General features: G+C 42.0%; 2 protein-coding genes and 1 long non-coding RNA gene across 7 annotated transcripts in view; 1 reads left to right on the forward strand and 2 right to left on the reverse strand.

The window, feature by feature from the left end:
- Positions 1-1,872: 1,872 nt before the first annotated feature.
- LOC307031974 (sodium-dependent phosphate transport protein 2A-like) lies at positions 1,873-12,963 on the reverse strand. 5 transcript variants are annotated; one of them, XM_079669614.1, is made up of 7 exons: positions 12,844-12,963; positions 8,433-8,528; positions 8,198-8,264; positions 7,899-8,066; positions 7,685-7,801; positions 5,477-5,601; positions 1,873-4,581 (listed from the first exon to the last, which is right to left on the reverse strand). In XM_079669614.1, exons 2-7 carry the CDS (start codon positions 8,496-8,498, stop codon positions 3,994-3,996), a joined length of 1,131 nt encoding a protein of 376 aa, XP_079525740.1. In that variant the 5' UTR covers positions 8,499-8,528; positions 12,844-12,963; the 3' UTR covers positions 1,873-3,993. The 5 variants fall into 5 exon arrangements, with proteins under 5 accessions (XP_079525740.1, XP_079525741.1, XP_079525742.1 ...); XM_079669615.1 differs by lacking the exon at positions 12,844-12,963 and adding an exon at positions 11,679-11,728; XM_079669616.1 differs by lacking the exon at positions 12,844-12,963 and adding an exon at positions 9,433-9,526.
- Positions 12,964-14,904: 1,941 nt separating this feature from the next.
- The window catches only part of LOC307033025 (uncharacterized protein), a gene marked incomplete at its 5' end in the record, with an annotated part of 34,853 nt that continues 22,084 nt past the window's right edge, over positions 14,905-27,673 (forward strand). Inside the window, 5 exons of the mRNA XM_079671295.1 lie at positions 14,905-14,917; positions 15,312-15,499; positions 15,678-15,833; positions 16,387-16,482; positions 17,146-17,228. Coding sequence (XP_079527421.1) covers positions 14,905-14,917; positions 15,312-15,499; positions 15,678-15,833; positions 16,387-16,482; positions 17,146-17,228 — 536 coding nt within the window. The remainder of the gene's footprint in view (positions 14,918-15,311; positions 15,500-15,677; positions 15,834-16,386; positions 16,483-17,145; positions 17,229-27,673) is intronic.
- LOC307031975 lies at positions 20,185-24,363 on the reverse strand. The gene is made up of 3 exons (XR_013806129.1): positions 22,803-24,363; positions 20,694-20,881; positions 20,185-20,513 (listed from the first exon to the last, which is right to left on the reverse strand). It is a non-coding gene; the product is annotated as an uncharacterized lncRNA (long non-coding RNA).

Raw genomic sequence — 27,673 nt, forward strand, 5'->3', positions numbered from 1 at the left:
GCATTAACTCGCATATTTTAAATCAACCACCCACCTTGCCCAGCGGGGAGAGAGATTGTTTTGCCCCAAAAACCTTTCTCTCTCTCTTTCTTTCTCTGTCTCCAACTCAAACGTGTTTGCGCTGCTAAGGAGCTAATTATGTGAACGCAGCACAGATAAATGGAGCTGTACCAAATAATCAGAAAGGGAAAATTCATTTCTGGTTGATTTAGATGAGTTTTTCTGAAAAGTGTTTACATCCATTGACAGATCATTTGTTGTCTATGAACTCTTTTCAAAGTACCAAAACAACTTTTCAAACTAATTTAAACTTTATAAACTATATTAATGTTTTCTTTGGTATCTTTAGTTCTGTTGAATACTGACCTATTTTCTCACGTGAACTTTCACAACTGTTCTGTCTGCATGCAAATTAAATAGCTTTTTTTAGTATAATGTAGCTATTTAACACTTATTGGAACAGGAAGTTAATTATGTCCTGTGAGATTATCATCTATCTGAGTTGTAGTAGCAGTGAGGACACCTGGACTGCACTGAGGAATGCTGGAGTCTTAACCTCTATTACTGCTTAACAAGCCACATTACACGCTGTGGCCGAGGCTCCTTTCCCAATGCTCCCTCTCAAAGCACAACGGGGTTTTCGATATTACACTTGATCATAGTTTAATACATTTGACTCTCTCTGCCATGCTGAGGTCTGATCCTGCAGTAGCATATGCAGACATGCAGATCTGTCATCGAAACACAGGGGCTCATTCGAATTCAGCCTCAAAGGTCCATTAAGCATGGTCATACCTTAGTTATTAAAAAAACAAATGCAATCTACTACATAAATATTGCACGTCATTTGTGGCCGGATGGATTTCAGGCAAAGAAAGACAAATGAATGTTCTCCCCATGGAGACTGAAATGTGAGAGCAGCACTTTCTAAACATGTTTTCCCAAAAGGCCCACACAGTGCTGACTTAACAACAGCCGCCAGCCATTCACAAGAGGCTTATTAATAAGGGGATTGTGTTTTGTCAGGTCTGTTGCTGCACTTAAAGTTTTTTAAATTGGTAGCTTGTCAATCACAGCTTATATTTGTAGAACCTGCATGAATCTTAATGAGAGCATGTATCAGGTAGCAAATGTCGAGTAAATTATTCTTTTCGTCAGTAACTGCTTTTTCAGCATGCCATCTCTTTTCATTCACTTTACTGGTGGTTTATACGGGCTTGGTAAGTATTCATAATCATTAGATGCTATTGGGCATCCAACAACACGGCTATTTTGTCATTGCTCAAAGTAGCACAGTAACAACTTTTTTTATGCAAATAAGATAAACTCTCCACACACACAGAGTATGCTCGGTTTCAGGCAACAGCATTTTACCACAGAACTCTTCTGTTGTTTCAGCAGTAATGAGGTCTGTAGATCATCATTTTGATTATTATCCCTTGGAGAAATATTCCTACAATATCTAACACAGCAAAAAATGGCTGTTGATAGATTTTTGCTGCACGAGCACCGGGCAGTGAAGCAAAATGCTTTGGCAGCAAAATCTCATGAAATTAGTTATTGAAGAATGGAGTGTGAGAACAGACTTACATGAAGCATGTCATGAAAACGGCATTTCTTCTGAACTGATTGACTTTGTTTAACTTTAAAAACAGATACACTATAACGTGTGTGTGTGTGTGTGTGTGTGTGTGTGTGTGTGTGTGTGTGTGTGTGTGTGTGTGTGTGTGTGTGTGTGTGTGTGTGTGTGTGTGTGTGTGTGTGTTTGAAACAGATTGCATCTAACGGTACCTGAGTTATTGCTTGAGGAAAAATGGAAGCAGACGCAGACTATTCTTAGCAATTGAAGATACATGAGGAAAGTGGGTCATTTATGGAGCGTATGTGGGAATCAGTGAAAATAAGTGTTAATCTGAATAATTAGAGGGTGAAAACGCCCTGCCAGCTCAATGTATAAGTGAGGCCAAATCATAACAGGACTGTGACCATGCTGATCCAAACTGCAGTTCGCTCTGCACAATCCCACACAATCAGCACACAGATCAGCTCTCACTCAGAGAAGAGAGTGGTGCTGTATAACAAGTGTGCTTTGTAAGTAGGTGCAGAAGTGAGTGTCATAGACTCTTCTTTTTCGCTCCCATTCCTTCTCAGACTACTCTCAAATGCCTCCAGAGTCCACATGAGACTCAGGTGGATGATGAAACTCTCCAGACTGTCATTTAAAAACCCAAACTTTAAAGAGCAAGCCAGGATCAGAGGGATGTGATGAGAGAAAACTGCTTTTGTTGAAACCAATGTATCTGAAACAATTGTTAGAAATTAGCAAGTTCATTAAATAGGTAAAAGAAAAAGGAGACATGCTTTCTTTCAAGTCAGGCACACAAAAATGAATGAAGTCTCTCTCTGAATCCCAAGCTGCTATTTTACACACAGAGACAGAGCAGTTATTTATTTGATGTGTGCTTTCGTCATTCTTGTAAAGCACTCTTCAAAGTCTGTCGCCTTAAAAGAGTCAGACTTTGTTCTCTGATGAAATCATCAGACTTCAAGGAGTCAACATTTCAAACGCATGATAAATTGTTACAGTGTAGCAGAGTAAACAGCACATATTCACACATTCAACAACACCTTCTGAATGTGCATTCTCTCCCACTTAAACACGAATACACACCTAACACTACGCCACACACACACACACACCTAACACTACGCCACACACACACACACACACACACACACACACACACACACACACACACACACACACACACACACACACACACACACACACACACACACACACACACACACACACACACACACACACACACACACACACACACACACACACACACACACACACACACACACACACACACACACACACACACCTTTGAAGACAACGTCCAGGTGCTGACGTGAGGATTATTGAATTGTTGTCTAGTGTCTGTGTGTATTATGTTGCCCACTTACACTTATATAAGAAGAGACATGGCATTTTAACATAATAAGCAAACATTTGTCTACTCTGTAATACGATTGTTTCACGGCCAGCAACAACAGTGTCCTTTTCTCTCAGTCTGTTGTTAACACAAAGACATGACCAGGAAAGGATGAGAATTACACCTGATCTGCGAAACCCTGGAAAGTGTAACAGTTAATAATGATTAGGGTTAAACCAACTCTGACATGCATTGTAGACATGACTGGTCAGTGACTGATCATGGAAATGTGGTCAAATTCATGCAAAATGAGACACTGAGAACTGGTTTCTGAACTAGTCTGAACTGGTTGGCTTGTTAGAGCTGCCCCTTTGGAGTACATTACATGATACTTGTTAGACGCTTTTATCCAAAGCGACTTACATATTCAATACTGTGGACAATCCCCACAGGAACAACTTGGGGTGAAGTGTCTTGCCCAGGGACACAACGACATGCTGACTGCAGTGGGGTTTGAACCCGAACACCTACTCTGAACACACTGCCCCACATACCTCTGGATCTTTTGGATTCAAATATTGTGTCTATAGCCCAGACACATTAAGTCATGTAGTTATCCTTAATTAGGTATTACTCAAAGACCGTGTGGTATTAATAACAATTCTTTGCAATTGCCTTTTTGTATGGATGTTCGTCTTATTTTGGCAATGTGCACAACCAATGGGGACCCACTCGTAAAAAGCAATTCTCCATAGTGCCACTAGTGGTCAAAAACTCAATTACAGAATCACACTACATTGCATGCTGTGTTAGTGTAGTTCATCATTAAATGAGTTTCAAAGTTCATTGTAGATGGTTGCTGACTCAGTTGGAAGAAAATCAAGCATCGATGAAAATCTCATACTACTAGCTCATGTAATGTATCCTGGCTATTCTAATGATAGATCAATTATTAACAAGAACTGGCTTTTATTCCAAGGCATTATAAAATATGTTTTCTCGTCTGACGACATTGTCAAAATACAGATCTAAGTAAATATTGTTGGTTTGACTACAGTGGAGTGCTGTTGCACCTCTCCAACCCTTTCAATTTGAACACCTTCACACCCGGTCTGCTCTCGGCCAGGTAGTCCAGTACTGGGTTGTCATAAGCCAGTTGTGCCTTCCTCTGGGCCGATTCTTCCTGTGTGTTGACGGAGGTCTTCGGGGTTGATGTATGCTCCTCTTCTTCTTCTTCTCCCTGTCCCTCCTCGCAACGACAGGCAGTTGCCTTGGTGATGAGGTGATCGAGGGGTTTGAGAGAGCGCATCCACTGGGGCAGGAAGTCCCAGCTCTGCAGCTTAGTGGGCAGGTGGCGAGGAGTACGGGCCTGCATCACATTAATCATGGAGATGAAGATGGTCAAACACAGGAACGGAGCCCCAACGCCGGCCATCACTTGCCAGCCTGCCAACGAGAGGCCCAGAACCAGCGAGGGCAGGAGCACGAAGCACAAGAGGAGGTACAGGACTGCAAACCAGCGGTACTTGGCAGTGCGCTCACCAAGGACACGCGCCATCCTTATGGGCAGGCGCGTGAAGGGGAGAGGATACCACAGCATTATGCCAAAGACGTTGAAGAAGAGGTGACACAGAGCGATCTAAATACAAAGACAATGCAAATAGATGCAGTATGTGAGGGCTGAAGATGCCAACATTCATTCCAAAAACATAATCCAATGATACCAGATGGTTTTAGTGTTGGCAGTTGAATCCGAAGGGAGGATTTACCAACAATTGTTTTCCCTGGGGCACATTAAGCTGCCTTCGGCTTATTTGTGCAGAAATCATGTTCATAAATATAGAGACTAGTATTATTATAATGTACCATCTGTAGATGATTATCTGTAACACCAATGGTTTTGTCCGGGTAGGGGAAAAATATATTCTGTGTGTCTATCCTCCTCTCTGTGACGCCTATCAGAATTCATGAAAAAGTTTTCTTCAAGGTGGGAGGGTGTTGGTAGTGGGACCTTCACATTATTGTTTTCATTTCCCTGCAGTTTTCAAAATACCTTTTTTATCCATTGACTGTATAAAATATTGAGGCAATCTTTGTGATGTATCCCATAGGTTTATGAAAAGCCGTACTGAAGCTCAAAGTGGAAGGGTTGACTTCGCCTGACAACTCTAATTAAAAATGGGCAAAGAGGTGGATAGTCTTTAGAGATTTGTCGACTCACAACCTGTGACAGCACCAATATGTCAAAGCTCTCATGCCCTTAAATATAAGTCACTTCAAGCCTTGATTTGATTTAAACCAATGAGATATATCCCTTGTACAGTTAGCAGTAGAGACCCACCATACTACACTTTAAAACTACTGCACTTTAGAATTGTACTTTTTTGCTGTTGGGCATTTTATCATGGGAGCCAATGGAGATGGACTACATTCTTAACCAAGTCTCAAGAGGACATTTTAGGATATTCATTTTAGGCACTTCCTCTTTGTTTTTTCGGCACAGGAGGCTCCTGCTAAGTTGTACACTGGCTTACCTGTATGGCAGCTGCTAGCTTGTTCCCAGGACTGGCCATAGCTGCCAGCAGAGCGGTGGCCGTGGTGCCGATGTTGGACCCGAGGGTGAGGGGATAGGCCCGCTCGAGGCTGATCACACCGATACCTGAGGGAGACGACAGAAGAATGCTGTGTCAGAGGAAAAAGGGACTTTCAATTAAGATGAAAAGCTCATAATATATACAACTTAAATAAACGTTACTGTCTATCACCTGATGTTAGAACAATGGCTTAGGTTAGGGTCTCACAAAACAAAATAAAACATACAACCTTGAAGGACTCCCTTACAAATAGGCTATTTGAACACAAACAACTCCATAAATAAATACCAGCAGGTATGCAAAGCTGCAATAAAGTGTCTATCTTGCCTTGTTGAAGATGGATATTGCAGCCGGAATGAAAGTTTAAGTGATATTTTCTTTTACCCTAAGTGCTCAGAGGCGTTTTTTTAGTTTGTTTTCAATGCATGATACTAGGGGATGGTAAGCCCGAGAGTTGGAGTGCAGGGAAAGCTACATTTAAATAAACGAAGTCAAATAAACAGAATTACCTAATTAAATATGTCTGAAGGTTGGATGACATCCATGAATATAGTCTTTTGCCTTATAGTTATTTAAAGCTTCTCAATTACTCCCGTTTAAAATGAGACATGATTCCCATCTTACATTTATCACTGAGTAGCAGGCCGATGACTCAGACATCACTGATTTGACATGCTTCATTTAGCCAGCGGCATACACTGACAGTTGTGCAATATGTTCTTCCAAACTTCACAGGACTTATTTCAGTGGAAATAAGCAGGTTTATGTCCTTATTTGGCCCCAGCTGAAACATTAGCTATAAGCTAACAAGAAATCTTAAGATATTCTCTTGACCGTATGAGATGACACTCATTTTAGTTAGCAAATAAGTACAAGAACAATGTACAGTTAACAATTTGTTACTGCAGCAGTAAATGTCTGTTCAGAGGTTGTGGTGTTTGAATTTATAACTTTGTGTAAAAAGCAGTGGCCTTGCAAACAGCAGCCCAGTTTACGAGCTGCTATAGATTACAGTGGGGTTTCTTCATGGTTGGATTTGCAGTAAATGTACATGCTGTTATGGCCGGTCGTTATCACTCTGGCACAACAACATTAAAACAAAGAATTCACTTGATATATCTTTGTTAAATATTAAGTCATTTAACCTCAATCCATCAAACTAAATTACTATCAACTAATACTAGAAGCAGAGTCCAGGACAGTATCATCATTGAGAGTATTTTTTGCACAGGGCCGAACGGAGAATAGGATCTGAAACTCGGACAGTTAGGATCCATTTTAATAAGATGATTAACAAGAGACTTTCTGTAACAAATGAGAAACAACTTGAAGAAGAAACTCCAAACTTCAAACTAGGTAGATGCTTTGATCGGCCCTGGACTTTAAAGCCCAGTTTATCCAAGCCTACAGGAAAAGTACTTTGTATGGATGGTATATATAATGTGTTTTGTAATCCAATTGTCTACAGAGCAATATCCTTTAATCCTACGCACAGGAGGCACATATGCATAATGTGTCCCGCTGGCATTAGTCACATTACCATTGTTTAACTATACTATACTCACAAAGAACATGTAAATGAAAGACTGAAGTGTATAAAGAATAAGAAAAATCAATACAATGATATGAGAATTATAAAGTTACTCATTTAGATTTTGGATATGCTGACGTAGAACCACAAATTACCCGTCAGGACGCTACAATTAAATTGATTATAATTCATAATACTCATTGCATCCATTTATTCATCATCCTTCAAAGCAACATCTGCTTACAATTAAAGCATTGCGTTGATTGATGTCATCATAAGTTTGATATGTCTAATACAGGAAAATAACAGAAAATACTATACGATTCTGTAAGTATGGCTATATCGAAGACCTCATAGTAGGGGTTTTTACATATTTCTAATATATATTTAATATTTATTTATTTTGAGGGAACATATATATTCATGGTGCACGGCTCATTTAATCCATTTCAAATGGACGGCCAATAATTGCTATATTAACCCAAATACATAGTTTTTTCTATGCTCGACTTATTTCCACAACAACCTTTTATTTTTGTATGATATTTTCACATAATATAGTATAAACAAACAACTCTGAGGCTTTCATTGGTGGTGTAAAAGCTTATTTCACCCACCTATAAGAGGAGTCAGGGCTGAAGTGAAGACAGAGCTACTCTGGACCATAAACGTTATCCCTGCGCCCACAAACATGGCCATGTATCCTGACAGCCACCCACACGGACATGGCAGGTCTGTTGAGATAAAGAACAGAGGGATGACAATTACCCACGATAAACACATCAATATTAGTCTTCTCCACCACCTCTCTCATGTCAAAAGCATGCCCACCTGTGTTGATGACTTTGTGGATGACCTTTGCGACCTGGCCTTTAAGAAGAGAGTTGAGCAGTTTGACCAGAAGCAGCAGACAGGTGCAGAGGATGGCCAGAGAGCCTGCGAGGAGGATCAGACCCACGGTGAGGTCTGACAGCCCCGTGGACACAAACAGATGCTTACCTGCAGGAGGACAGGTCCAACAAACATCAATAGATTATTACAAAAACACACCGTTGTATTGCCTTCTTAACAGGGTAGTACTGAAAGGGAAATGCTTACTAGAAAAACATTACAATAATGAGAGAACTCACATTTCAGTGGTGATTGGGATAAGTCATGCCTGGAGCCACAGTTTGCAGCGCTCACATTGCCAGTGGACTGTAGACGGAAAGAAAGAAAGAAAGAAAGAAGAAAGAGCATCTGTGATGAAAACACAAATTAGCAACGCAGTTTTCACTGGCAGCAGTGTCAGTCTGTATGTGGCGCCACTGTGTGACACATTGTGTCTGCATGTGCAGGGGACAGCAGTGGAAACGGGGCCATTACCATAACCAGGTCAGTCTGGCACCATTCTTTCACCAGGCTCCTGTTCCTCATGTCCTCATTTCCCATGGCGATTCCCGTGATCACACACTTGTCTAGCTGAGGGAGAAAGGAGAAATATTTTCCATCTTTTAAATTCTGTGAGTCAAAGGAAAGCAACATTTATTATTCATCCACCAATCCTTCAGTCCTTCAAGGAGACACCTTATATCTAGTTCCCATCACAGCTGTCTAACGCACTGTTTGTTAAACTTCGCCCGCCATAGTTACTTTTGAGATGTCCATTAAACGTTTCCAGCATCAAGCAGAACATAATAACATTAAAAACAACATCAGTCAGAGTCACTGCTCAGAATTTGTAGAAATGTTGAAAGAATGGTTTCTTGATGTAAGACGAAGGAAGCCTCTGATTTAGCTGCAAATAAAGAATTTGCAAACAAAAATGGTTTCAAACAGACTCCCTCCAGCTGGCTTTTTTGTGTTTCCAGCACACCTGTGTTAAAATGATAATTTTGTGAGAGACAGCCATAGGCGGCGCGTGAGGCTCAGGTTTGGGAAGGCTAAATAACTTTTTTTACCTGACGCTGCCCACCTCCGGCATCTATAGAAAAGAGATCAACTCATGAAACCCCCGCCTGCTGACCAATCAGAGCTCAGTGTGCGGAGTTTATATATATTAAGTCATATTACAGGATAAAGGAAATACAGTTTAAACTGCCGTAGAAAGACACCGACATGTCGCACTTGTCATTCATATCACATCATCAATCAGATCATCGATCATATAATATCACAATATTTCCTTATCTGAGTCAGCTTCTCGAGCCGTATTTGGCCGTGCATCCCTTACATTGTCACATACACTGTATGCAGAAGTATTATTTTAAGCAACACATTAAGTTGACGAAACACTCAAATGTAATTAAAGTCATATCCACTCGTGTCTGGGGCAGTGATATCATAAAACTCTAGATTATTTATTTTTTAACGAGTTGTTATTCACCTTGCAGGTGGCTTGTATCCTGGATTATATGTTTAAGTCATGGATGTTTAAAGTTCATATTTGTCTAATATTAGTTTACTTTTCATTAATGAAGTATGACGCTGCGCTGTCAATACACTTGTCCCTGTTTGTGATTTGTCAAATGTGGCTAACCCCGCCCCTTTCACGTGAGCGCGCTCTTAGCTGGAGAGAGGCTTGATTTACCGAGTTGATAACCAGCGTCGTAGGACCGCTTAGCGAGATCTCGTTTGTTAGGGTTAGTTAAGATAACTCAAACATATCCATGGTCTGTTGAACTGGCTTCGTAGTACAGGGCACAGGTGGCTGCATAGCAGTGCTAATGTCAAACACAAACATTATATATTTTATTTTACCAGGATGCAGCCAGTGACACAAATATTTGGGAAGGCTTAGCCTTCCCTAGCCCACAGTAACCGCCGCCCCTGGAGACAGCTTTAATACAAACTTGCTGCATGTCCCTGGCGAAAGTGAATCATGCTCTGTGTCGTCGCCATACAGGACTGTCTCAGAAAATTAGAATATTGTGATAAAGTTCTTTATTTTCTGTAATGCAATTAAAAAAACAAAAATGTCATACATTCTGGATTCATTACAAATCAACTGAAATATTGCAAGCCTTTTATTATTTTAATATTGCTGATTATGGCATACAGCTTAAGAAAACTCAAATATCCTATCTCAAAAAATTAGAATAGTTCCTCAGACCAAGTAAAAAAAAAAGATTTATAACAGCAAAACACAATCAAACATTTGAAAATGTCCATTAATGCACTCAGTACTTGGTTGGGAATCCTTTTGCACGGATTACTGCATCAATGCGGCGTGGCATGGAGGCAATCAGCCTGTGGCATTGCTGAGGTGTTATGGATGCCCAGGATGCTTCAATAGCGGCCTTTAGCTCATTAGCATTGTTGGGTCTGGTGTCTTTCAGCTTCTTCTTCACAATACCCCACATATTCTCTATGGGGTTCAGGTCAGGGGAATTTGCAGGCCAATCGAGGACAGTAATGCCATGGTCAGTACACCAGTTACTGGTGGTTTTGGCACTGTGGGCAGGTGCCAGATCATGCTGGAAAATGAATTCCTCATCTCCATAGAGCTTTTCAGCAGACGGAAGCATGTAGTGCTCTAAAATCTCTTGGTACACAGCTGCATTTACTCTGGGCTTGATGAAACACAGTGGACCAACACCAGCAGCTGACATGGCTCCCCAAACCATCGCTGACTGTGGGAACTTCACACTGGATTTCAAGCAACTTGGATTTTGCTCCTCTCCAGCCTTTCTCCAGACTCTGGCGCCTTGACTTCCAAATGAAATACAAAACTTGCTTTCGTCTGAAAAGAGGACTTTGGACCACTGTGCAACTGTCCAGTGCTTCTTTTCCTTAGCCCAAGTCAGACGCCTCTTCCGTTGTCTTGAGTTCAGAAGTGGCTTGACCATGGGAATACGGCTATTGTAGCCCATTTCCCGGACACGTCTGTGAACAGTGACTTTTGATACCTGGACTCCAGCTTCAGTCCACTGTCTTTGAAGCTCCCCCAAATTCTGGAAGCGACTCTTCTTCACAATGCTGTTAAGGCTGCGGTCATCTCTCTTGGTTGTGCAGCGTTTCCTGACACATTTCCCCCTTCCAACAGACTTTTTGTGGATGTGCTTTGAAACTGCACTCTGTGAACAGCTTGCTCTTTGAGAAATTTCTTTTTGTGTCTTACCCTCCTGATGGAGGGTGTCAATGACGGTCCTCTGGACAGCAGTCAGATCAGCAGTCTTCCCCATACTTGTGATTTAGTTTACTGAACCAAGCTGAGTGTTTTTCAAGGCTCAGGAAACCCTTGCAGGTGTTTCGAGTTAATTAGACGATTCAAGTGATTCGTTGAACACCCTACTAGTATACTTTTTCATGATATTCTAATATTTAGAGATAGGATATTTGAGTTTTCTTAAGCTGTATGCCATAATCAGCAATATTAAAATAATAAAAGGCTTGCAATATTTCAGTTGATTTGTAATGAATCCAGAATGTATGACATTTTTTTTTTTTTTTTAATTGCATTACAGAAAATAAAGAACTTTATCACAATATTCTAATTTTCTGAGACAGTCCTGTATACACACACTCTAAAAACGAAATCATTGGCTTTGTAGATATCTCAAAAATAAAAAGCTATATTACCTTAATAAGATCTCTAAATATTACCAAAGTAATTGTTTGAGTTGGACATACCTAAATAAATGCTTAAAAATCCGACAGTTCATTTTGTAATATTCTTCATCTTTAACAACAACACTTAAGACATTGAGTAAATTACACTAAACGTCATGAGTGGACCCCATTAACAATCGCGCGCAAATATAGTGTGCTCATGGGAAATCTGCGCCACATGTGGAAACCAAGCAAGGAAAACACCATGACGAGAAGCACCAGGAAAACTACCTGAAAATCCTGGTAAGTAGCCAGCTAGCAAAAGTTAATGAAATATATTGACCCTGTCTTTGTGCATATACAACTTTATAGCGTGTAATTATCTAAATACTGTCACACTTGCAGCCATGCTGTCGTAAGTCTAGCTAGTTTCTCTGTCCTCTTCTACACACGCATGGTGGACACAGTCAACCAGGTGAAGTGTAGCTAACGTTTTACACGAGTAAAAAGTAGAAACATTAGCACCGGCTATGTCCGCAGATGTTGTTTAAAGTACCTAACCAACCAGCTGTCTGTGTAGCATAGTTAGCTGTTTATTGTAAGCTCCTTTTACACTGTTATTCAGAAATGCTGTAGTAAAGAAGATCCGCCATTACGTCTACTTTGTAATACTTAACGAGACAATGCCAGCATAATGCTGCCCCAGTGTGTGATGATATTAGATGGCATGCCGGCCTGACGTGTAACACAACGGCGCCGGCAAATATGTGTGTCTGCATGTCCCGCCATGCCGAAATAACGGCTCAACAGTCTCGCGGCGAAAGTATGGATAATATATAAATAAATGCACCTTGTTTGTCTAAGGTGGCTGTTTTTTTGGGTGATTACTGTATCTTGCGAGTGATTTCAGGTAACGTCTGCCTATCCGCGGCCCAGCAGCTGTTGTCTTGCCTAAGCACTCTAAAAAACTAAAACGATGTTCTCAATTGTATTGGTGAAACATTTTTACACTTAAAAATATTGAGTAAATCTTAAAGCTGTGAAATCATTTAAATGTACCTTTATGAATTGAGTAAATGTAAGTAAAAAAAATCAAGTATGTCTAAAGTACCATAACATATACAATTGAGTAAATATAATACAAATCCTAAGTCAATGCAATAGTAACCCTAAGTCAAAACCACTGAAAAAAAGGTGTAGATATCACTTAAATGCTAGGTAGATGTAACTGTAAGTTCACATATACCTCATTCACACCAACGCAACTCCGGTTAAAGCTCCGTGCTAGAGCTTTTCAGGTTCAGAACCGGTTCTTCGGTTTAGCTCCGGCTCTTTTCACACAGCCCAGAGTCCGACTGGTGCTGCGTCATCGTTTGCGTCATGACGTAACCGTTTGCGTCAAACCGCGCGGAAACGCTCACAGCTGACAACAACAACAATGGCCGATTGTGCTCCAGCTTCCTCTGTACCTCTTCGGAAGACCAGATCCCCAGTAGGTAGCTGGTCTCTTCAGTGGACCACTGCTGCTTGTTAAGTTTCTCCATCGTTGTGTACAAACTGGATAAAACGCCGGCTTTTTGTTGTTGTGGAGTTGATAAAAATCTCTCATATACACATGTGATACACATGTGACACACACACACACACACACACACACAGTCTTGCCTCTCAGTGTGAGAAAAAGTTTTTAGAGAGTACTTGTCCATGGACAAGTGAGTTTGGCAATTTACTTGTCCGAATACATTTTCACTTGTCCAGAATGGACACAAATTGGGGCCACTGGAATCTTCTTCTTCGCCATCGTATTTCACATTTTCCCACGGTTTTTACGACACCGCTCACGTGAGTGAGCGGTAAGATTTTACTGCATCACACATAAGGCTGGGTATCGTTTAGATTTTAACGATTCCGGTTCTGCTTTTCGATTCCAGTTATTTTCGGTTCTCGATTCCGGTTCTTTGAGAGGGTAAAAATAAGTCCCATGACAAACTGGGAGAAAAATATATTTATGAAAACATTAAGTCAAATCTGTATTCCTATTTACAAATCAGTTCATACTGTTTAATTTATTACGGTTATTGAATACAATTATATAAACATAATCTCTGCATTGTTTTGTTAGTTCTAAGTGGTGCAGTTTAAGAATGTACAATTGGCCCAGTCTCCTCTGATGTTACACTGCAACCTGCCTGTGAGACAGAGTCCAACCACACAATCTGTGTGTCCAACACATGTCCTGCAACACACATGCTGCAACCTGCCTGTGAGACAGAGTCCAACCACACATGTCCAACACATAGGCCTAATAATAATAATAATAATACATTATATTTATAGCCTATAGGCCTAGCGCTTTTCTAAAACTCAAAGACGCTTACACATGTCCGGCAATACACATGCTGCAGCTGCCCAGCTGTTCACTGTTTGTAAAAGTAAATAGATAGTATTTTAATTTCAATAATTTCTATACCCTGCCTTATAAACAATACTGACATCCCTGTGCTCCTCCGAGTATGGGGGTCCGGGGATATGATTACAGCGCGAGGACACAGGGAGGCTGCTTCACTTCATAAAGGAAATGGCGGTTAATATTAACAACAAAGGAGCTAAAAGTCCTAATAACCTTCATTACGTGTTAGAGAAAGAACATAAGAAAGTTTGACAAAGATGAGGCTGTTAAACGGGCAGTGAATCCGCTGTGTGTAGAAAGAGAGAGAGAGGGAGAGAGAGAGAGAGAGACGCTGAGCTGCACCATGCAGCGATCAGCTGATCCGGAGCAGAGAGAGGGAGCTGCGGTCCGCGGGGCTCGGCTTCGCCTCCTGTCCTCACAACTCTTATCAATCCCGGGAACGGACAATTGTTATTTGTTCCTACTCGGAACCGAGTTTTGCTTCCCAACCCTGCCACTGTGCTACACTTCCCGCCCCGCCCCTGTACAGAAAGCGGCGAGATGCATTTCATTAGGAATCGACAAACAGAACCGAAACTAACATTTCTAAACGAACAATGGCGGACACGTCCAATTTGCGAATGAGTTCTGCCTTTTGTAAACTGAATCTATCAATAATATAACAATAAATCCGGGCGAAAAACGTCACTTGTCCGCCGGACAAGTCAATTGAAAGATCTACTTGTCCGATATTGTAAATAACACGTCCCGGACGGTGGGACGTGTACTTTTTCGCACACTGTAATATGCTTATGAAACTGTTTCATCATTATTCTAATAAGGCATTGCATTTTCTTAAGAGGAGTGGCCTACTTGCCCATCTTATGTTTTGTCATATTTATGGGGGAACACTTGATGATGGCTAGAACAAGTAAAGTTGAATATTTTTTTGTGAAGCATGATAAATATTTTCAATATCTGTTTCACAGCACCGACTGCGCTAACGGAGAGAAGTTGAACCTAGAAAAGTAAACAGAGGAGGTAAATGTCATTCTTTTATTAAACACTGAAACAATCGGTGAATAAGCTAAATTAGTTGCACCTTGATTTTGACCATGTTTGATTGCAAAGGCCAGGAAGCATTTGTTAGAAACAGTGACTATATACAAATATCTAGGACTTGATAATACAAACTGTTTACAAATTATATCCCTGAAACATTGGGTCGAGGATATTAAGCATTTACTTCTGCATTGTCTACTGCAATTGAAGATCCTGGCTCTGAAAACTGCAACTCCAATCATTTGTATTGAATGTTTTGTCAGGACACACGAAGGAACAACACGAGCTGGATCGAGACCAACTAATCGACGAATCAAAGAAGAAAGACAGCACAGCCATCAAGGACTTGAGGTGCAGAACTTTTGCACATAGAAGACATGATGTCATCAGTCTACAGATGAGCATCGAAGACATCAAGGACAGATGGTCGGTCTTGTTTGATTTCTCGCAAGTGAGTAAAGGGAATGTTCTTTAAGCATTGGTCAACACAGACATTACAGACGGATAACCTGCATGTGTCACAGTTTTACATCCTATTGAAAGCTATATGGACTTTAGTTTTTGATGGATTGAAATGACAATTAATTTAATAATAAGTATTTTTTTCTCTTTTCTCATCTCTCTTTCAGTTCAGCGCAGAGTTCCAGAGGATCACCACACTGAATCTTGAGTCAAAGTTCATGTCAATGTTGGACTTCTATTCCCCAAAACTGTTGTCCATGTTCCAAGAGAAAAAGGGTGTGGTCGGAGAGCGACACCGGGCAAAAATTAGTATTCTACTTCAGGTATTAACATGTTATCCCCCACTTATACAGTTACTTCCTTAATAATTACACCTGTCTCAATTGCATTTATTTCCTTTGTGTAAATTAATTACAATCACTAATTACTTTAGATATTCATTTATCCTAATCTGACAACTCCTCTTTAAACCGTCTGACTCTCCTTCCTGTTCAAATCTTGCTTACTTCAACTTCTCATATTATTCATCCTCATGTCTTACTTAACAGTTATTGCTTTTCTTCCTTAGTTTTCTGCCCTTCAATATCTTACATCTTCTAGACACCCCACCACCATGTAAATGTATATATATATCAATCAGCATTGGCTTCTTCTCGTTCTTCTGTTCATATGCCAAATGTTCCATGTTTTGTTTTATTCTTGCATCTACTTTGCATCTCTCCACAACATACTATACTGACAATGTTTCATTTATTTAATGTTAATTAAATTGAAACAGTTTGACATTAAAGTTGTTACAGTAAAGCAAAATTCAGCTTGAGTAATGTGCAGAGTAATACATTGTATTAGTTGTTGAAAGACTGCTGTGTTCTGCAGAGTGGAATCCCCATTCAGCAAAAACGAGAGGTTGTCATCCGATGTCTCATCGACCATCTGGGAGAAGATGCGAGTGCCTTGATCAAGGACTTTGAGGTTAGTACTAAGGCTGATTATTCGAGTAACTCGATTACTCAAAATTATCGGGCAGTGGGACAGTCATACACCACTCAGTCATGCAGACAAACAGACAGACAGCGTGGCACAGAGGTGAGACCGAGGCCGATACAGATGTGCAGTGATCAGTTACAATTATAGTATCCTTATATGAGTAGCCCAGAAGATGTATACCTTTTTTCTTTTTTTTAAGTTATTCGAAATAAAAAAACAATAATTATTAATTTTTGCATTAAAAAAAAAAACCGGTTCTTTAAAACTTAATGTCTAGTTTTGACAGATAATATTATTGTATGCAATTTAAACAATAACAATATTGATTTTTCTTGTTCATTTTAAGAGGCCGGTCTTATTTTCTATTTTCTATATTTACTATTGCTCATTTAATAAAGCAAAATAATGTATTATCCGATTAATGAATTAATTGTTAGAATACTCTATAGCTGCAGCCCTAGTTAGTACAATATTTTTCAGAATTTTTAACAGTGTTAGTTTTGAAGTTTTAAATAATGTAATCATGGATGACTGTGAGACGATCAATAACATACATAGTGAGTGAGCAGTGAGGAATTGCTCTTTTTTTGTCTTGTAACATGCAGGCTGAAAGTAAGCACTACCCAGTTATCTTTTCAATATCTGCAGGATGCTGCTGATGCACCTGTCAGTGTACAAGAAGAGTTGGCAGAGGAGGCGATGAAGATGTACCTGCTGCAGAACCAAGATGGGTCAGTCGATGAGCCTACTGATGTAGGGATTGTGATTGAGGGCATTCCTGTCCTCAGAAGTCTTGGGGATCTTAGCAGAGCCTGCTGCTATCTGTTGGGACTAACCTATGCCTTGGATCTGAGATACCCCAAGAATCTCAAATATAGTTTTGAGGTATTCCAAAAACAACTGTTGGAGCTGGATCCTGGCAACCTTTCAACCAAGGTTCACAATTGCCTGCATATGTAGTTGCCGACTACTGTTCAGCAAGATGCTAAAAGGTGCGAGTTGAGAGTTCCATTGATAGAATGCATTTTGGACTGGTATTGTTTTAAAGTCTCACTGTTCTTGGTTCATTTCAGTCATATGCAGAGTTCAGTTCTGCCCGTTGCTCCCATAGCTCAATGGAAATGTTCACATGCTCATTGGCAAAAATATACCTGGTTGAAAGTTAAGCTAGATAAAATGTCTAAAAGTGTTAAATATTCCAAGTTGAGATTTCCATTAATGCTAAGATTTCTCAGCTGCAATTGGTCTTGTTGCATTTTACCCGTGTTTAAAGGACTGCTTAGTTATATGCAGAGCTCAATTCAGCTAATCGTTTTTATAGCTTGGATGTTGTTACCAGGGCTGCCCCTTCTTAGTCGATTAGTCGACTTTATTGGTGGTTTTGCTCGACAAAGATTTCTAAAGTCAATCAGTAATCTTTTAATGTATTTTTTTCACGGGGAATGACTTATTTGTAAGAAACTTATATCTATGGGTGGCCATTATTCAGAAATACTGTTCACATACACATGTGAAGCACTCTCACACACACACACAACTGAAACCAAAATCATTTACAAATATTTGTAAAAATCTCTCATATACACATGTGACACACACACACACACACACACACACACACACACACACACACGTGAAACAATGTCTCATCCGCTATCATATACACATGAAATGCGATTTCAGTATGTTTGAGAGAGATTTCAGTTGAAACGGAAGTCGATTTCAGAAAAGCGAAAACAATATTTGGTCCGTTTGCGATTGTTCCATCATGTCTGCTCAGCAGCATGCACAAAGCTTAACTGGGGCAGCAGCGTTGTTAAATAATATCCTGGCCTCAGCGGGGTGCACAGTCTCCCTAACCCTAAACCTAATCCTAACCCTCACACCAGATACTGACTGGTTTTCGGACCCCCCCAGACCCCCCCCCCCCCCCCAATAAAGCAAAAATGCACATTTCAGAGTGGCCTTTTATTGTGGCCAGCCTAAGGCACACCTGTGCAATAATCATGCTGTCTAATCAGCATCTTGATATGCCACACCTGTGAGGTGGGATGGATTATCTCGGCAAAGGAGAAGTGCTCACTATCACAGATTTTTTCAGATTTGTGAACAATATTTGAGAGAAATGGTTATTTTGTGTATGTAGAAAATGTTTTAGATCTTTGAGTTCATCTCATGAAAAATGGAAGCAAAAACAAAAGTGTTGCATTTATATTTTTGTTCAGTGTGTGTGTATGTATCAGTGATGCAAATTAGTCGCTTTTCGGCGCCTCCCGCTTTTTTAACGCTGCTTTGGGTGACTTGTGTAATTCGTGGAGAACCGAAGAGTTTTGGGGGGGGGTGGGGGTCCTTCAGTCCGTCCGTTAGTCTGTCCGACTGACGGACAACTTCTCACTTCAAAAAAGAAGAAGAAATCTAGATCGCAAAATAATTAAACAAGCGAGTGCCTGTTTTTCCTGGCCAAGGACAGGTTCCTTGAACACAACACGAGCGTAACGTGTCTTCATGTGTTTATGTCTCGTCTGAAAGGAGTGTAGACTAGACTTGAGTGCTTACGGAGAGCACCGGAACGCCGCTCCAGCTCTTCAAATATTGCAGTACCCATAAGGAGCCGTATACATGCCTCAGTGTTTGCGAGGCTGTGTCTTTAGTTGTAAGCACAGTGGTGATCTGTTGTTATTAGCATCTGGTTAGCTAGCTATGCTAACGAATTTAAAGAGCTTTTCTACAACCAGGTGGAAGAGAGCTCTCTCCTGAGAGGCTCAAATAACCTCAGCTCAGTGAGGTTAAGGCACACCTTGATATGATCATTATAATTATTAATGAGACATTAGAGAATACATTAAAAACAGGTATAAAATACTATGACAGTAACAAAAAAGTTGTTAAAAATAACAAGAATAGAGTTTAAAAGGGGAGTGCTTTGTAAAATATTCAAAAAGAAAAATCTGCTTACAGTTCTGTTTCAAATGGGTTTTGAAAGATGTACCCATATATCTCCTCATGTTGTTCTCAAAGTACACAAGATTGATGCTTTTAACTTCAATATTTATAAAAAAATCTTCCCGGGGGAGCATGCCCCCGGACCACCCTAGAGAAGGTTAGGTCCCCCCCACTTAAATCATGTTCACATGGATACTAAATACATGTGCACACATCTTGTGTCCATATCTTTCTGTTTTGGTGGTCATGCCACAACCGTGCACGTGAATGCATGCGCGAGTCATGGTAAAATATCTGGATTAAGAGGTTGCATTTTCTTTGCACAGCATGAAAGAAAGGCCAAATGAATTGTCTGTGATTTTAGTTTTTTTAAGCAGAGGACCTCGGAGGATGTTGTAAAAATTGAAAGGAAAAGGGTTCCCCTCCCCTGCTGTAAATAATAATAATAACCCTTGATTTATAACTTAACATCTCTGTCTCCTATTGATCTGAGTATATTATAAAGAATAGCCAGTTAATTGAAGCATTATAGCACAGGCCTTTGTCAGATGGTATATTACGCTGTTTCTTTCTGCTTCGCCATACCTGTGTTTGCATCACTGATGTGTGTGTATATATATAACACATGGTGGTGGGGTGTCTAGAAGATGTGAGATATTGAAGGGCAGAAAACTAAGGAAGAAAAGCAATAACTGTTAAGGAAGACATGAGGATGAATAATATGAGAAGTTGAAGTAAGCAAGATTTGAACAGGAAGGAGAGTCAGACGGTTTAAAGAGGAGTTGTCAGATTAGGATAAATGAATATCTAAAGTAATTAGTGATTGTAATTAATTTACACAAAGGAAATAAATGCAATTGAGACAGGTGTAATGATTAAGGAAGTAACTGTATAAGTGGGGGATAACATGTTAATACCTGAAGTAGAATACTCATTTTTGCCCGGTGTCGCTCTCCGACCGCACCCTTTTTCCCTTGGAACATGGACAACAGTTTTGGGGAATAGAAGTCCAACATTGACATGAACTTTGACTCAAGATTCAGTGTGGTGATCCTCTGGAACTCTGCGCTGAACTGAAAGAGAGAGATGAGAAAAGAGAAAAAAATACTTATTATTAAATTAATTGTCATTTCAATCCATCAAAAACTAAAGTCCATATAGCTTTCAATAGGATGTAAAACTGTGACACATGCAGGTTATCCGTCTGTAATGTCTGTGTTGACCAATGCTTAAAGAACATTCCCTTTACTCACTTGCGAGAAATCAAACAAGACAGACCATCTGTCCTTGATGTCTTCGATGCTCATCTGTAGACTGATGACATCATGTCTTCTATTTGCAAAAGTTCTGCACCTCAAGTCCTTGATGGCTGTGCTGTCTTTCTTCTTTGATTCGTCGATTAGTTGGTCTCGATCCAGCTCGTGTTGTTCCTTCGTGTGTCCTGACAAAACAGTCAATACAAATGATTGGAGTTGCAGTTTTCAGAGCCAGGATTGCAGTAGACAATGCAGAAGTATAAGAACATATTAATATCCTCGACCCAATGTTTCAGGGATATAATTTGTAACAGTTTGTATTATCAAGTCCTAGATATTTGTACAGGGTGTCCGCGGGGTCTTAAAAAGTATTAAAAGTTGATAAATCAATTTAGCGAAAATTAAGGCTATTAAAAAGTATTAAACGTCATTTTCCAAGGTATTAAGAAGGTTCACAGCAACGACAACATGAAACACCCTTTAATTTACTGAAACGATATGTCGGGAAAGCCCCCAAGGCGGCCCCATGCATAGCGCGCTGTAAAATGCTGCTTATTATTTTAAGTTTCGTTGCCTTGCTCCGCTCTGTGGGGGGGGGGAACTAAATGACTACGGTAACGGGTCCCAAGGTGGGTAGACCGGCATACGCAACGCTCTGGGGGTCCAACGGCTCCGTGTGTGGCCTATATGATCATTTTCTGATAACGATGAAATAGCCCGCCTCCCTCTCCCCACGTCTCCTGCTGCTGCTGGGCTGTCAGAAGAGGGGGAGGAAAAGAGAGGCAGTCACCGTTTATTAAATATTATTATATTATTATACAGAGAACAGAGTCGTTATCAATTTGTTTTAAAGCTCAATAAATAACAAAGAAGACCTCTGACCGGCACTTTTCTAATTTTGTACGGAAGATCTAAACTTTAACGGACATGTTGACCGGCGGAACATTGTTTTTACGGAAACTGCTGCACGGTCCCCTCGTTCCTTGGAAGAGGCGGAGAGGTGGGTGTTTTTCATCTGCTGGTGGACTACCTGAGAGATACAGCAGGAGAACACGCCATCCACCGCGGAGAATAAACAGAAGGGCAACCATGGCAACCATGCTCCGGGGTCTTCTTCGCTGCTTTTGGTGTATTTCGGGCGGCAGCAGCGCCACTTACAGGCCTGACATATGTACTACATCGTTTCCAGCATTTCCAGCGGTCTAGTGTGAACGGACACGTTAATGAATCGAATGCGTGTGAACGGAAGCCTTTTTTGCGCTTGCGTATGCGTTTTACCGTATGCGTCCTCGTGGGGCCGGGGTCTAAGCCAAACTATATCCGGTCACAGAGATCTGCTATTTTAAAGTAAAGTCAACACATATAGACCCTAAATATAGTCTATATTAGGAACGAGAAAAGTCTTAACATATATATATATATATATATATATATATCCTTTTTTGGAGACATATGACAAATGTGTGAGGGTGATGACGTCGGAGCATCGTCCTATGTGCCAGGGCTTAGCCCCGGACAGCCCCAGCCCAATTTAACTCCTGGGTATTTGTGAGGGAGCTCCTATATGGCATTACCCCGCTGAAGCTCACCAAAGTTTAATATATTTCATAGTTCAAAGTTTTGTCAATTGTTTTGTTTATTGGTCAAATACTGGTTTCTAATGGTTTCTGAGGAGTTTTACTGGAATGAAAGAGCACAGAGTACAGAAGCAAAAAAGCAGCATACTGCATTAAACCTGACCTTAACAGAGAGGTTGAAGTTCATGTGGAGAGGAGGCTTCAGTAGTCTGTCTGCACTCTGTTTAGTTTTGCTATCTTACAATCAATATAGTAAATGTGAGGTAAAGTGTGTTGCCAATGTAACCGGTTAGAACTCAAAGTTGCGATGAGGTCTTAAAATGTATGGAAAGGGTCTTAAAAAAGGTCTTAAAAGGTATTACATTTGACTTCAGGATTCCTGCATATACCCTGTTGTGTATATAGTCACTGTTTATGTTTCTAACAAATGCTTCCTGGCCTTGGCAATCAAACATGGTCAAAATCAAGGTGCAACTAATTTAGCTTATTCACAGATTGTTTCAGTGTTTAATAAAAGAATGACATTTACCTCCTCTGTTTTGTTTTCTAGGTTCAACTTCTCTCCGTTAGCGCAGTCGGTGCTCTGAAACAGATATTGAAAATATTTATCATGCTTCACAAAAAAATATTCAACTTTACTTGCTCTAGCCATCATCAAGTGTTCCCCCATAAATATGACAAAACATAAGATGGGCAAGTAGGCAACTCCTCTTAAGAAAATGAAATGCCTTATTAGAACTAGAGAATGCAATTCCTGAAGAAATTGCTAGTGGGAATGCTTTATGCTGAAAATCTGTGCTAAACTGCTATGCTGAAATGTAATGTTTAAGAAAAAAAGTGAATAATTTAGATTGAAATGATACATGAACACTGGGGGCTTGAATGTGTGATGAGAGAAGAAAAGAAAGTGAAAAGGCTTGGAATAGCAGCAGAATATTTGAACTGCAAACGTGTGAACTAACTTGATGGCGAATGATCTGTCGCCATGGCAACGGCATTTGACGACACCCCATAATACGCTTAGATGCGTTGATGGCTGCATCGTTACCAAACCTGTGAAGTTTTGGGCTGTTTGGAGTATTTTCACTGAAGTTTTTTGAAAACTGTGTTTCAAGGCGAGCATTGTGTTGCCATGGCAACGGAATTTTAAAAAATCACAACTGTCCCGCAGATGTCTTCACGGCTGGACTGTTAGTACACATGTGAAGTTTGAGCACTTTTTGAACATTTTCATAGGAGTTATAGCGACATCATGTTTTATGGCGAGGGATGCGTTTCCATAGAAACGGCATATGGTGAGATCTCAGATTTGGCGTAGAGCCGTTGAGGCATGGACCGGTGATATACAAGTGAAGGTTGGGGGACGATTGGACCGTGTCCATTGGACTTATAGCGACATCATGTTTTATGGCGAGGGATGCGTTTCCATGGAAACGACATATGGTGAGATCTCAGATTTGGCGTAGAGCTGTTGAGGCATGGACCGGTGATATACAAGTGAAGATTGGACCGGGATGCGTTTCAATGGAAACGGCATATGGTGAGATCTCAGAATTGGCGTAGAGCTGTTGAGGCATGGACCGGTGATATACAAGTGAAGATTGGGGAACGATTGGACCGTGTCGATGGGACTTACAGCCACATCGTGTTTCATGGCGAGTGGTCCGTCGCCATGGCAACGGCATTTGATGACACCCCATACTACGCTTAGATGCGTTGATGGCTGCATCGTAACCAAACCTGTGAAGTTCTAGGCTGTTATGAGTATTTTCACTGAAGTTATGAGAGAACCGTGTTTCAAGGCGAGCATTGTGTTGCCATGGCAACGGCATTTGAAGGAATCTCAAAACTCCTGTACATGTCTTCACGGCTGGACTGTTAGCTCAATGCTATCTGAAGTCTGCTGCTCGGTTATGGCTAGAAAGGATCCGTCTAATGTAAATATGACGTCACGTTCTCGTTCTAACTCTCGTTGTAATCGGAGCGGCTCGGTTGTAATCGGAGCGGCTCGGAAGCGCAGTCACGTGGCTGAATGTTTACGTTTGGGATGGCGAGAAACTAAACTATATTAAGTATGTAAATACTTGTTAGCGGTCTTGCTGTTGAAAGAAGAATGACTGGGGTTACGTAATGTAACCCAGCTTCTATGAGTATAGGCGCAGCCCTCTAAGGCTATCGCTATTGGGTAATCCCTCCTGCACGTGTGCAGCACTGACAGATTTAATCCACGCCCACCTATGACGTGGGCCCCACCTCCGGGCTCACTTCCGTATAAATAGGAAGTAGGCCCTACTATCTACTCCCACACAAACAGCTTTTCTTCAGCTATTCGCGGAGCCAGTGGGGCCCGACCCTTAGAGGGCTGCGCCTATACTCATAGAAGCTGGGTTACATTACGTAACCCCAGTTCTATATCGTATAAGGCTTCGCCCTCTAAGGCTATTGCTATTGGGTTAAGGGCGAAGCAGGATGTAGTCTACGCCCCACTGGTTCCGTCCGTTACCAGAAGCACAAAACACACCTACTCAGTGAATAACCCATGTCCATTTCGTCCTGCGTAAAATGGAGCATCACATTCCCAGGGAATATATCATTTAAAAAATGAATATTCTCCATAAGGGAACGAGGGTAGGCTTACTTATGCTACCTATCGTTTATAAGAGATAGAGACCGAGTCTCCTTTAAATAAAACGATCAAGAGAGGGGGAAAAAGGGCAGCTCTCTAAGTGCCTACCGGCCGGAGAGAGGGCACGCAATTAAAAAACCCCGACATTACTCATTCTGACAGGCTATTCAGCACTGAATGTGTCAGAGAGGAATGGGAGACATCCCTCAAATAAAAACGAATAAAAGAACAGGGTGAAGACCAAGATGCAGCCGTGCAAATGTCTTCCACTGTCATTCCTCCGTGCAACGCCGTAGAGGTTGAAACTCCCCTGGTGCTGTGCGCTTTAATGTTCTCCGGGGGATCCAACCCAGAGGAGACATACGCCTGTGACACCGCCTCACATAGCCAGTGTGACAGGCGCTGTGTAGATAGAGGCTGCCCTAATGAGCGCTCTCTATAATGTACAAACAGACGCTGGGATTTGCGTAAAGCAGCCGTGCGTGCAATATAGCCTGCCAGCGCGCGCACGGGACAGAGGAGATGAAAAGTGGCTTCTTCCTCCGATATGTGAGGAGGGGGAAAGAAGCCCTTCAAGGTTATCACTCTTGATCTAAAAGAGCTTGTTATCACCTTTGGCATAAACGCCGGGTTCGGGCGTAATACAGCTGAGCTGCCATCTCCTTGGATCTGGAGACACGACGGAGCCACCGAGAGAGCAGACAAGTCACTCACCCTTTTAGCTGATGTCAGAGCTAAGAGCAGAGCTACTTTGACTGACAAAAACTTCAGGGGAACCTGATCTAATGGTTCAAAAGGAGCTTTACCCAGTGCGCGCAGCACTAAAGCCAAATCCCATTGAGGCGCTAAAGCGCGTGACACCGGTCTGAGTCTCTGTACTCCTCGTAGAAAACGTTTTGTCAGAGGGTGACTGAACACCGTGCTGATCTCAAAACCTACGTGGCATGAAGAAATGGCAGCGGCATATGTTTTTATCGTGCTATAAGCCAAATTCCTGTCCAGCAACAGCTGGAGGAATGACAGCACGTGAGGCAGGGGACACGTAACGGGGTCCAAGCCTTTCCCTACACACCAACGCTGGAACGCTGTCCATTTGGCTGTGTAAGACGCCCTGGTGGACGCGGCCCTAGACCCCTGAATAGTACTCACAACATCTTGAGAGAGGCCAAGCCTCTCTAAGTGTTCCCGCTCAGGGGCCATGCCCACAAACGTTGGCCTAACATTGGGTGACTGTGGATCGCTCCCTCCACCTGGGAGAGAGCATCCCCCCGCCACGGAATTTCCCACGGTCTCCCTGACAGCATCCGCTGTATGCAGGGGAACCAGGACGCTCCCGTGCGCTCCGGAGCTATTAAGACCGCTATCAGCCGCTCCTCCTGCACTCGGTCCAGGAACCGAGGGATCAGAGGGACTGGTGGGAAAGCGTACAGTAACACCTTGGGCCAAGGTCTGTGTGCGAACGCGTCCACCCCCAGAGGGGGGTGATCCTGCCTTCTCAGGGAGAACCAGAGAGCACATTGCGCGTTCCCGCGTGCAGCGAACAGATCTACCTCCGCTCTTCCGAACCTGCTCCATACCTGGGAGACCAGCTCGGGGTGGAGGCTCCAGTCCCCTTGTCGAGGACCTCCTCTGGACATGAGGTCTGCCCCTCTGTTCAGCTCGCCGGGAATATATACTGCTCTGACAGAGAGTACGTGTGTGCGCGCCCAGCACAACAGCCTCCTGGCTGTGTCCAGCAGCTGCGCTGATCGTACACCTCCCTGACGATTTATGTATGCTGCTGCTGCCTTGTTGTCCGTTCGAATCAACACATGATGATTCCACAGCAACGGGGCGAAGTGCCGGATTACTTTCCATATGGCGAGTAATTCCAGCGCGTTTATATGAAGGGACATGTGAGGCGGCCACTGTCCCCCCACTGCCTGCGACATGCATGTTCCTCCCCACCCTGAGAGCGATGCGTCTGTGAACACCGAGGTGTGTGACGTCACTCTGCCGAGGGAAACCCCCACTGACAGGACGTGGGGATTTTTCCAGTAGGTCAGATCTAAACCTACGGACAGAGGAATGTACACCATGCGTCTCTTCTGACGCACGGGGTCGATGCGCAGGCGAATAAACCATCTCTGAAGTCTCCTCATGTAAAGGAGACCCAGGGGGATCACCACGTGACCAGCTGACATCATGCCCAACAGCTGCATCACGGAGAGGGCTGTCACCACCCTGCCGGGTGTGACGCGCCCGAGGAGAGCTGTCAGATCCTCCACTCTCCGCTGTGAGAGTCGTGCTCTCATGCGGGCTGAGTTGAATTCCACCCCCAGATATATGAAAACCTGGGAGGGAAGAGGACAGCTCTTCTCCCAATTGATTATGAAACCCAGGCTTGACAGGTGAGATACAAGTTGTACCGTCTGTAAAGCAGCTTCCTCTCTGGAGCGGGCCAGCAATAGCAGGTCGTCCAGATAAAATAACACTCTCATCCCTCTTCTGCGTAGCGGCTCCAGCGCCGTCTCTACACAGTTTGAAAAAGTGCGTGGAGCCAGAGAATATCCGAACGGCAGTCGATTGAACTGGTACGCTATTCCCTGGAATGAAAAACGCAGGAATTTCCTGTGTTTTGGGATGATGGTTATGTGGAAGTAAGCATCCTTCAGGTCTATGGAGGTGCACCAATCTCCCTGGTGAACACACTCCATTACCTGTTTGATTGTCAGCATATGAAACGGTCTTTTCATTATCACCCTGTTGAATGCTGACAGATCTAGGATGGGTCT

The sequence above is a fragment of the Notothenia rossii genome (genome assembly GCF_949606895.1).
Source record: "Notothenia rossii genome assembly, chromosome: 3".
NCBI lineage: Eukaryota > Metazoa > Chordata > Actinopteri > Perciformes > Nototheniidae > Notothenia > Notothenia rossii.